Below are 13,046 nucleotides of genomic sequence, written 5' to 3'. Positions count from 1 at the left end.
AAAGGGGAGGGAGTAAGCGAGTGAATGTGAGAAAGATAGAAAGAGATTAAAAGAGAGGGGATCGATAAATAGAGAGAGAGAGGGAGAGAGAGGGGGGGGGTAGAGAAAAGATTTCCCAAATCTATTAGGGTATTTCACTGTTTGATTTCAATAACTCAGGCTCGCGAAACGGCAGACTACCCAAAAGTCATTTTCCGCGTAATTATGCGGCCACTATTTTTACGTGACAGATGGACTTTAGAAGTCATCTTAACAGCCTCAAATAAATTATTTTTTTTCATTGGTGTCCATACATCGTGTCGTCATGTTTTATCCTGTATCGTCACTTTGCATTGTAGTGCTCTATATATCTTACGCATTATTTTACCATAAACAATATATCTTTTAAGTGGAAAACCCTACACATTCCTTATTTTACAACAATTTTATGAATTATTATAAAATAACACTTTGTGAATTCTTATTTGATGTCAACGGCTATTGTATAATTTTGGTATACTATGAATAATTATCCTCCTTAATCAATTTGCCAGTTGAAATGTATTGTCATATTTTGCACTGTATTTTGTATAACTTGTTTGATTTTAACTGAATGTATACTTAATCGATATTATTACAAAAAAGGTTTAATAAAAAATTGTGCTAACAGCAGATGACAAATTTATAATGTATTCATCGGACCTTATCGGAGCTGAAAATCTCGAATGCATATAAGTGCTAATAATCATGCACGTGTGAATATGATCATTATTAATTGCACATTTATTGTAAAAAGCCTAATGGTGTAAAATAAAGCTTTATATCGATATTATTTCAATGATTAGTCTAGCTAGACTACCAATATTCAATTTACATGCATAAAACAATTGACCTGTCATTTTTGTGTTTCATTTATTTTTAATAACAATATTAGAAATTAATGAATTATTTTATTCATTTGATCGATTTCCATTATCTATTCGTGCATTTATCCTTCTATCAATCTATCAGTCAATCACTCGATCGATTTATATCGAAATTCAATATTCGATACTTTAGAATGCATAATTAAAAATTGTAGTCGTACCGATTACTAGAACTGAAGTGGCTTCCCTGGGTAAATATACCTATATCATTATTTTTATTATTACATTTGACCTTCAACTTAATGGATTGAATCTGCATAAAAATTGTGTTAGCTTCTAAACTTTATTTCAATCTCGTCGTTCTAAATTTAAGATACTTCCTCTTCCACTCCAGTCAATACGCACGATTTATTTCCACATGACTATGCCCTTTATTAAAAGAAAAACACGAAAAAAACAAAACAAAACAATGTCCCATCTCCGAATCGCCACTTGTTCTCTGCAACAAAACAATATCAAGGATAACTCGATGATGACCACTTTGGTAGCATGTTAGCCCAGCCTCCAACTGCGCATGCACAGTCCGCCACCGCACGTACAAATCGCGGCATATGGACGTAATTGCTTTCGCATATTTACCAAGGAATCGCACGCGCAGTAAGTAACGAAATCTGTTGCGATTTTTCCCCTTTTGTACGGTAAAACCCCCCAAAGATCACATAATGAAGGCGAACTTTTCCCCTTTCTCTCTTTCTCTCGTCTTTACCTTGAAAATGATAAAAAAAGCGGGACAGAGGGTGAGCGACTGGGGTATGAAAAATGAGAAAACAATCCCTGGCAAAGGCAGGAAAATATAGACAGATTTTGAGGCCACTTATCTGGCCTTTAATACTTCTACCACTAGGAGCCGGTGATTTGACATTAGAGGTCCACTGAGTCAGTGGTTTTTGGAGGGGCGGAGCTGGTGTCATTGGTAGTCGTGTTATCCGTGGGATAGTTATCTTATATCGTCCGGTCGCATCCGGGACTATCGGCAGATCATAACTGCATCTTCCTTACAACTGGACATAGGGCTTATCATTTCCCTCCTCGCTATTGATATTGTTGTTCTTCTCTCGTTGTGTTTTGGACTTTACTTTGTTTCTTAAGTCGCGTAAAAGAAACAAAACCCCTTCTTTTATTCGTTCGATTGTCTTATTTTGTTTCACTTGGACCTCTTCCGTCGGATAATAATGGTCATAACTGGTACGTATCTGTATTTTCCTTTTTTTTTTCATAAAACTCTTCGATCGTATAAGACTTTAACTAATTATTAAAAATAAATCTCCCCTTTTCTTAAGTGAATTAATGGTATCACTGAAGTTGATTTCTTGGAATTCGCATATTGCTTTTATGTCTATCTAAATATTCTTCATCCAAAGTACCACAATAAAAAAATAATCGCAAACCCTTTCCTGAACATTATTTCCGCTACATTCTTTACAATTCGGTTACATTAGTGCTAAAACCACAGGAAATATTGTATTAAATTTTCATACTGAAAATACAACTGGTATTGTGATTCAAGGGAAGTATACATAAAATGATATTTTATCAATGAATTATCCTATACCCAAGACTCTGTTCTGAATAATACAATTTATATAAAATGCTTTACTAGCTTTGTTGAAAGTAGTTTCACCATGCACTATAGACCTCCTCCAGTTCATTTCTAACGAGTATCTTCTAACTGTTTTCATTATAATGGTTTCGATGATAATGAAATTAAAACATGCTTCAATGGATGTACCGTACGATTATATTTTAAACATTTTTTTTTCATATGAATAATTTATTTGGTCGAAATTCTGGACAAAGTGAATCAAACTTTTATTTTTTTATAAATATAATACCACTTCTGAAGCATGAATTGGCTGAACAATTTAGGATATATTTCTGTCTGATATAAATTCATTATGCAATCATTATATTGTAAGGTAAGTGTTCAAATAGCTCTTCTTAAAAATAAAATAAATCAATTAGAGTGCCAGATGTCTTCAATATGAAATTCACGTTTTGAAATAAAATAAATAGAAAATTCAAAAGCAAATGATGAAAGAAAGATAAGAAATGTCATTCTTAGTTGGGAAATATAGCCAAAGAATTAGTATCCGAATCTTGTTTTTATCCCATGCTCCATTGCCTGTAACAATTCATCGAATAAAGCCGACAAATGTCAAGAGAAAACCCGTAAATCTTATTAAAAAAAGAAGAATTATCCTTTTTTTTTCCAGAAAGGTTTCGAATGGGTTCATCCCAAATAACCGAATGAATCTACCAGATAATTGTTTGACTATTATGGTAGAAAATACTTTGATACTGCCGTTCATAAAGTGAAGTCGCTTAATCGATGCAACATTTAATTTTCATTGAATTTAATGATTATAGAATGGCATCAATTGAAAAGTATACCATTCAAATAAAATAAATCAAGGAAGTATATGCATGTTTGTTCAGAGAAATAGGCTAGATTAATCATGATATCTAACTCTTCTTGAAATAACTTCTCTTTTACATTAATTTGTGTGATATGTTATCACTCGAATATCCAGCACCATGCATACAATAATTATATTATCCATTTTACGATCGGGCCAAGGTGAATGTCAATGGCAAAATGTGCATGTAAAAAAACCTGTAAAAAATCAAATGTATGTCTTCTTATATGAATGCCTACTCGTTAAAATTTATCATAAATCATGATAAATAGTGAATTCGATATTGACTCTATCATTTAAATTTATTTATGAAAAATGTTTTCAACGGGGTTCAACTTAGTAATTATCAAAATGCTACCCATATCTGGGAGTCCATTTTACATGTGTCTTTGTAGAACCATCACTTAGCACTTTTCAAACCAGCAAGGCGCAGAATGGCATCTTTGAAGGTGGCACTTAATGCGAATTCGATTTTGTTTTAGAGTGTGTCTAAAATGCATACACCCATAAATAAGGCACTCTGTAATAACTGTGGTGTTAAAACTGACACCAATTGGTGTTTATAGAGGACCACACCCCGAGGTGTTCAAATTACTCCCTAGAGATTTTACATAACACCAAAGAGTGTAAATGTAACAACCAGAGGTGTTGCATTAACACCTATAGGTGTTAAACTAACACTGTCAATTTAACACCGGTGTAAAATAAACGATGTGGTCCTCTATGTACACCGGTTAACACCACAATTTTTGCTGTGCATGTTAAAATTCTTCCTCAACAGAATCCCACAATGTCCCCCTCTCCCACCATCGCTCTTTCTCTCTCTCTCTCTCTCTCTCTCTCTCACACACACACACCCTCACACACACACACACACACCCTCAGTTCGATCCCTCACTCACACTGTCATTATTTTAAACAACACTCGATCTCTGCACGGCTACCCCGCATGGCTTAATCTGAAAAAAAAATCGAAGTGTTCACCAATATCCCATCATGCATTTCGCGTGATCGAAATCAAAGCTGACGTCTTTATCAAATTAAGAGCATCAAGCTTGTCAAAGCAACCCCTAATTTTGAATACAGTCTCTTTTAATGACGATTTACGATCGCACTTTACAAAACGGGACCGTGTGACGGTATCTACGCACTCACATATTGACGTGTGTAACCCGCAAACTTGTAAATTACTAAGTTTGACGATATATTTCTGTCTTCACGCGATGCTTAGACAATTTTCAATAAAATATCAATTTATGAAAACAAATAAAAAAGAAGGCACATCGTCACTTCCAATCGCCACCTGCTCCATTATTCGTTATGTTTATATAGGCCCTGCTATTATATTTCTGAAAGGCAGAAACATAAAATGTTGCTATGATTTGTTTTGTTATGATTGCAGTGATGATGTTAAGCTACATACCGACCATAAATTGTAATTTTGGGCGTTGAATGTAATAGTCGGTACAATGTAAATAACTCTTAAAACATCATCACAATTTTTAATAATGTTTGGACATATTAAGTATGTTTCTCTTAAACAATTAGAATGCACCATATGGTTTCTGCAAATAAATCCTAAGTAATGTATAATCGACTTGATGTTAAAATAGAAATATAAACAAAAAAATGTGTTTCTTGAACGAAAAAAGCTTGTAATGCCACTTATTGCTAAAAATGACTCACTTATTCATTTTTTTTAAATGACCGTTTCTTTTTTAATCACAAGGCCATTAAAGGGGAAGTTCACCCTGACAAAAAGTTTATTGTAAAAATAGCAGAAAAAATAATAAAAAATATTGCCGAAGGTGTGAGAAAAATTCATCAAATAATTAAAAAGTTATTAGAATTTCAATTATTTGATTTGTGACGTCATATGCGAGCAGCATTTCTACATAGCGAATGGTAAAAAATGAATGAAATGTCATTTTCTCAGAAAATTGAAAATGGTTTTCACTGTACCTTTTGTATATCAATAGACAAATCATTTTACACCCGATCATGAATAGAAAACAAAATTAAGTCATCAGGAACCATACAAAATTTGAAATTCATGCATTTTATATTACATAACACATGGGGCAGCTGCTCGTTTATGACGTCACATATCCAAAACTTTGAACTCTAATAACTTTCTTACTCTTTAACGGATTTTCCTCAAACCTTCACCAATATTTTTTACTATTTTTTCTTCTATTTTCACAACAAAGTTTTCTTCAGGGTGAACTTCCCCTTTAAGGTAGGGTGGTAAAAGAATGTTCATTTTTGTTCAAATTAAAGGAAGATGGCAGTTTTATGATATGATTATAGGTGATTATATATCTGTATATTGAATGCAGAAAAAAGTGGGAGCAGTATCATTCACGTTTTCTTACGAGTACCAAGTATTAGTTCCGGACGGTGAACATAAACTTGCGACTTGTGACTAATTTACGATTAATCACAAAAGACTTGGCTTCTTTTTACACTTGGCCTCATTTTTACAAAAAAGCCATAGATTACAGCCCTCTGATTTTACACAAAATAAATGTAGGCCTATATAATAGAGCCCGCTCAAATTATTGTAAACTTACTGTATTGAGTCATAAATGAATCGTCGTAGTAGAATACGAATCAATGCACTGTTTCCATTTTCATAAATCGATGTGTTTCGATCTCTGTGTTACGTAATGACACTCTCCGATTGATCGAGATCAACGGGTTTAATGATTAACCCACATAACATGGAGTCTTCTCTGTATCTGCTATGGACTACTGTAAATCAATTAGTGTATGTAGCTTTTGTTAAAAAAAATGAAAATAACAATAATGAAAAAAAAATGATGATGATGGAAATGATGATTATGATATAGATGATGATGATGATAATGACCATAATGTGAACATTTTCGTAAAAGGTTTGGAGTGTAAAAAGATAAAATCGTTCAGGCTTCCAAAAAATACGATAAAGTAATTCAATTTAAAGTATCAATGCAATGGTTTAACACTACACTATCCATCTTCGTCTTTAAGGCATATTTCAGATCGAGACTTGTACGAAGTGAACACCCCCCTAAAAAAACGAAAAGAAGAAAAACAAGAGATACAAAATATAACTCGTTTCATATTTTAATTGTTTTATTGTCTCGATTCTTTTCGCCATATCAGTCGTTATATCATCTCCTTCTTCTATGTATGTAAGTTTTCGTCATGACAGTATGATAAATGAATATGAATATATTTGTAATTTTGAAAATGAATATAGTTGTGATTTTGTAAGTGAATACATCCTTTTAATCAGTTATGTACACAATGGCAGTAAAGAGTTACACCAATTCAATTTTCAAGTAGAGGATTGGTCAGTAGCGAAAAAGTGGATGTAAGTACCTTTGTTTTCCCCAGTGAGCAATTCAGTGTCAGAAATGAAAAATTGAGCAACGAAACAAAGTATATTCATCATCGCTCGCTCGGTATATCACCCTCTTTACCTCTCTTACTTCTTAATCTGGATGCTTTATTATGACGTCATAATACCCACTGTTATCTTTCAAGATGAGGAAGGCATCACTCGGGGGTGATGTGCGCAACTCGATAGAGTGAATTCACTCTGATTGCGTTTGAGAGAATATTTTTGAACCACTAAACAAATCTAACAAGTCCATAGCGAATGATTCTCGGTTTATAAAATACATCCATGTTGAAATTTGTTTCACATTGTCAATTAACTACTTTGTAAAAGTAAAATACCACTGTTTTTTTAATCAATTTAACAATTTTCCTATTTAGAAATCTATTAATTTTTTAAGCATCAACTTGGTATAATCTATTAAATTCCGTCTCTTTTGTGCAACTGGTCACTGTTCATTTTTTCAAGAAATAAATCAGACACCATAAATACATACTGAGCTTTTAGTTATTATTAAAAAGAAAATTGGTAGAAAATCAATCACTTATAATTATACAGAAAATAAATTAATTTTATTTGTAGATAAAATAAAATGCAGTTTAGATTAAAATATGCAATTTCTTTTAAACATCGACTCCTAAATTGTGTAATGACAAAATCATATCTCAATTAGTTTTGCAATGTGTCTTTTGTTTTATAAAAGTTCCACCAATTAATTGTCTCCTCTTTGGTCAATCACACCTCTAACTTTTTATTGAGGCGCATTCTTGTGAATCAACCTGGGGTATATCGACTTCCCTCTTCATTTTTATACTCAATTTGATTAGCCCGGATTCGTTGGGATCTTTAAAATAATACGGATTTTTGATTGGTTTAAGGGAGGCGTAAACACGGGCGCACTCCGCATCTCTCCGCAGACATCCCCAACCCTTTTACGTCTTCTTCTGACAAGCCTGTGATCGCAATTATCGTAATTGGGCGATTTAATTCTACGCAGCAGCGGCTGAATCACCCAGCAGACAATCGTATCGCGTGGGCTTTCTTTGTTACGTCGCCCGCGCGCGTGCCCATTGGTCATCAATGTAATGTTTGACAACAAAGATTCGGAAATCTGTTTTGACTGTATCGCTAAACTGCTATTGTGCGCTGATGATGTTCAAATTGAAGACGGTGTTTTGGTCTGTGCTGAGGGGAAAGAACTTGTCGCGATTTAAATGATCATCCGGCGTGGAATTAGATAACATATCAATGTATTTAATTTAGACTGAGATTCTTGTGGATAAAGTTGTGAAGGTTTGAAGTTTCATCGATGTTAAGTGATGTGCTTCTCATCAACCTCATCAATATAAATCAAATTTAATAATGAAAAAAAAATGAATAGTGGAATGTCATTCTATACTCAACAACATCTCGCAACAGAGCAAAACGAACGCGTTTATTAATTCAAGGACCCATCCTTGCATAGGTCCTCCATTGATTAATGACCCATTAAGTGTTTTTTTTCGATACGCAATATAGTGAATTAGCATAATAGTCACTAGCATATTAATGCGTTTCAGAAACGCAAATCCCGGAATATTTGACGTTTGGACTTACTCGCTGCTAAACAAAAACAACAAAGTAGAAAAATAATCAGAAAATTGCCAAACATAAGAACCAAAAAACAACCAAACACCAAAACAAAACCAAAGAAAACCAACCAAATATCATTGGGACAAAAGTAACTCTCCTCGTCAATGCTAATAATTCAACAAGCAATCAATCAAGGTAAAAATGCGTAAACATTTTGCTCTTCTACAATTCAATTCGATACCATAAATGGACGGGATGCACTAATTCAATAAAAGAATGACAAATTAGTCGATTTGATGTAAGTATCCACCGCTGGAGTTCCACGAAAACAGTTCAAAAAGGTGACTTGCGAGCAACGACTGTTGAAGAGAATTTAACGGGGGACCACCCCGGATGAATCCGGGACAAACCCGTCTCGGTTATTTTCTGCTCTTGAGCTCCCTATATCATTTTCCTATATACTACCCATACCAGGTTTATTTCGAACTTCAGACGTGACCGTGGGCGCTGTAAATCAAAGGAATCTTGTCATTTTTATGTGATAATTTGACTAGAACCATATGAGCAGAAAGAATGTATTTATGAATAATTGAATATACGGAGTTCATGCCAGATTTATGTATTTTGGGAGATAAAAAGATAATACGACGACATTGACAATGATTTGAATTGTGAATTTTGGCTATTTTAAGGTTGTTTTCCGTATAGATATCAGGACATCAACCGTTCAAGGGTTATTCATAGGGGGCTCTGACCGAGAATAGGTTTTCCTTAAGAAATACCTGCATGAATACAGGATTTTCGATCAACAAATGCAATTCCCAATGGGGGAAAAGGGTTCGAAAAACAAGTTTTAAAAGAAAACTTCTAGAATTTCATCATTTATTTTTTTTCTTCTTAATATCAGTGTACTATTCTTTCAGAATAATGTAGCACAACCAACGGGAGATGAGATGATGACACTTAACATAAAAGTAGAATTCTAGGGTTGATTATACCTCTAACAAGAAGAAGATGAACAAGATGATGATGGGGAAGAAGAAGAATAAGAGGAAGAATAGGAATGATGATGATGATGATGATAATAATAATAATAATAATAATAAATAATAACAAGAAGACGAAGAAGAAGAAGAAGAAGAGGAGGAGAAGGGGGAGGAGGAAGAGGAGGAAGGTACATTCAGCATATACAGGAGGTGGTGAGAAAAAGACCGACTCAGAGGCGAAAGCCTATAAAGTGTATATCATTTTCTTGTGCAATATCGATTGAATACATTTTGAGATAAATCATTTTTTTGCTAATTATAATAAGGAGACAACCAATCATTTTTCAATTAAAATGGGCAAGCAATGTGCACAATATCAGATTTGTAGTGTATCAATGAAAGTTACGCAAGCGCATGAGTAGAAACGATAAAGTACTTGCAAGTTAAAAGTGGTTTCGCCTATAAAAATGAACCAAACATGCTAAAAAGGTCAGGCATGGCATATTAGGCAAGGTGTCTAAAGCATTGCGAGCGAACGAATCGAGCAAGCAAATTCGTTTACCAATATTCCACACTTCAGATTTCCTTGCCTTTCTTATTTCCCCCTTTTTCTCTTGATCTTGAAACTTTTGTGTGGTGCATGGTGGCCCCAAACCGGCCTATTTGTGTGCCAGTTGTGGCTCCTAAAAGTATTAAAATCATATTTCCAGAAAAAGCATTTCAAGTCTGCCTCTTGTAACAGAAAGTATCAATCAAATTGCACCCTATTATCCCCACACTAAAAACATCAACTCACATTTAAACAGATTCATTATCGGATTTCTTAAAAATAGACTTGATTCCTGTCAAAATAAACAAAGTTGGCATTTTTTTTTTAAAGTTTGAAAAGAAACTTTTAATTTCTTGAACCAAATTCCATGATGAATTATCTAATTTGGGTAGATTGTTTCTAGAGTGCATAATCATTTGCAATTGATACTTACAATCGATCACATATAAGTTTTTGGCACCCCCCCGTAGACCCGTGTGAAGAAGAAGGAGAGTAGGAGGAAGGAGGAGAAGAAGAAGAAGAAGAAGAAAAGAAGAAGAAGATGGGGAGGGGTAATAATTATAAACAGAGCTGTACAGCTGGTAAAAGTATTTTCCCACGATAACGCAGAACAGAGGGGAATATTCTAAACATAAAAATTAGGCTACAAACAAAAACACGAAGTTTTCATTTCGAGACCATTACAAGTGACACCCTCGCTGAGCAACCACTGCATGACCCTTCCCCGGAGATTAGCGGGGTGGTATAAACTTTTATTCCCGACACGCGCCCGGTGGACTGCTGTAAGGTCACCCCGCTCGCGGTGCTGACGGGCGCTGGCTTTACCGTTTATACAGTACACTTTTTGAGATCTGTCGGAAGATTGCGGATGGGTTTGAGGGGAAGAAAATATGCGATTGGTCTAAACACGTTTGACAGGAGAAATTCGGAGAAATCGGTTAAGGGAATACAGATATTGGACAAATTGATAGGGATGCGGGCGGACAGATAAATGAATTCGCAACAGGTTTCATTTACATCTAATTGTGTCCCTTATCCCTAATCCAATCTACTGATTTCATATCCTTTCAAAAGCTTCTTTCTGATTTGAAATGATGTATACCATATTACACGACCCCAGTGTACTAAACGTTTTCACTGAGTTGAAAAAGAGTTTGTAAATAGCTGGTATAAGCCTGTGCTTTTTATATCTATTTTGGCAAGAGAGTTGGCCTTTCTTTGTTTTATTTTTAATTTAGTTGCATTCCCTTTTTAGGAGCATACTGAAGTCATAAGGCACAGGTGCTAATTTCGTCTTCAGTAAGTTCATCAAATTTGTCAATAACTGAATTTTTGCAATTAGATAACTTCGTGTTATTCTTATTTCAGTTTTCATTAATTTGCTTTTAAACATCTTATAATCAAAATCAGAGATACAAGCGTTTAAAATAGTACGTTTGCATATTCTTGAATAGTTATTATGCACATTCGTCATCAAATCCATAGTACTTTCTGCTTCTCACTTTTATAACCCTGTTCAGATGCAAAAGATGCCATCTCTCTTTGAACGCACGACGGGCGCACTAGTCTTGCCCCCTTTGCTTGCCCCCTTTGCTTGCCCCAATCGGCTCAAATCGAACAATAGAGAGGATACGCGCGCGCGTGCAACACACTACACAATCTTAATCCATTATACACATTCATGAGTGTCCGCTATTTGCCCTTTGCACGTATGTCACACACACGTCACACTCTTTGTTCCTTTGTGTATTGGCCACGCCCTCGAGATGATGGTGTACGTTAGACCTCCTGTTAAAGTGATTTTTGTGAGAGGGATGAAAAGGGAGAGTTGTGTACATAGTGCCAATTTGACGTTGAATGATCGAAAATAATTATGTCAATTTTGGAGAGACGATGAAGTAAATTGTCATTTTGCTTTGCACATCGTAAAATGCAGATCACACATTTTTCTTGAAACGAGTATAAAATAATTACTTAAAAGAAGTAATAGAAGTAATAGAAGTACTAAATAAATTAACTATATTTAATATCAATACTTCTATATTAAAAAAAGTCGTATAAAATTACATGTAATCAAGGTCTGGATCACTCTGACAAAAAAAATATGATTAGAACTAAACAGAGAGAGAGAGAGAGAGAAAACAAATTTGAGCTCTAACTCTGAAAGTGATGTAAAATGGCACAGTTTACACTAAATATTTCGTACAAAAGGTTTGCAAATGAAAAGGAATTTTATACTGTCATGAACATCATAACAATTTTACATTTTTTTGTAAACATTCATGATATAATTTAGTCATCCTGTTCAAAAGGATTTTAAAAGAGTGTGAAGAATACTATTTTGAGGTAAAGATACAACAAAATAACGAAAATGGCGACTAATACACTGCAAAACTCTGGTGGTGATTGAACACCAGCCCGAAATCTATGTCCACACCAGAGAAGTATTGAAACAACACCAGTTTGGAATCAAACAGATGCTGTTCTTATATGGTGTTGTATAAACACTTATCTGGTGTTAGACCATAACGAAACTGGTGTTGTTTAACGCTTCTCTGGTGTAGACATTATTATATACATGTAGATTCAGGGCTGGTGTTAAATCAACACCATAGTTTTTTTGCAGTGTATTCATTTCGCACACCCTACAGCTTGCAAAATAAGCTGTACGAAATCATACAATCGACCAAAAAAGAATCCCCAAAGGGAGCTAGACTAACCCTCCATGACCACGTCAGGTGAATTTTCTTTTCAATTTCTCGGTTATCAGATTATATGCCCCGAATAGTCAGATAGTATAGGGCTTTTGCCTTTTCGCGGTCAAAATAAAAAAATGGCTCGATTTTTGGAATTCTGACAAAATCCGATATTCAGGATTAAAACAAGCGCCTGCAGGTAGGGTTTATCTCATGAAGACGAGACCTAAAATTTGTTCTGTATCGACGATGATTTGTCATGAATCTAGTCATTTTAATTAGGGAATGGCTATAATTGTGTTTATATTTTGCGCAAATTAAAGGGCGACCGTACGCGTCACTTGCAAGAAAAGTGCAGACACATTTTAATCCGATAATCTTTTGCGCCGCTTTTCAGTATGTCACTGCTTTGTCAAGATAGTCCACCATACCAATGCCCACATCCCCCAAAAAAAGTAAAAAGGAGGAAGACAAAATGGGATTAATTTGTATCTGATCATGCACGAGACTGGTATAAAAGCGAATCAAGTGCTTG

General features: G+C 34.6%; 1 protein-coding gene across 1 annotated transcript in view; it reads left to right on the top strand.

Annotated features, from left to right (window-relative positions):
- Positions 1–1,747: 1,747 nt before the first annotated feature.
- The window catches only part of LOC121426706 (neurogenic differentiation factor 1-like), a 28,725-nt gene continuing 17,426 nt past the window's right edge, over positions 1,748–13,046 (top strand). The window contains exon 1 of the mRNA XM_041623078.1: positions 1,748–2,090. Coding sequence (XP_041479012.1) covers positions 2,078–2,090 — 13 coding nt within the window. The 5' untranslated portion in view covers positions 1,748–2,077. The remainder of the gene's footprint in view (positions 2,091–13,046) is intronic.

This window comes from Lytechinus variegatus, chromosome 13 (assembly GCF_018143015.1).
Source record: "Lytechinus variegatus isolate NC3 chromosome 13, Lvar_3.0, whole genome shotgun sequence".
NCBI classification, from domain to species: domain Eukaryota; kingdom Metazoa; phylum Echinodermata; class Echinoidea; order Temnopleuroida; family Toxopneustidae; genus Lytechinus; species Lytechinus variegatus.
This window is presented reverse-complemented; position numbering and strand designations above follow the sequence as displayed.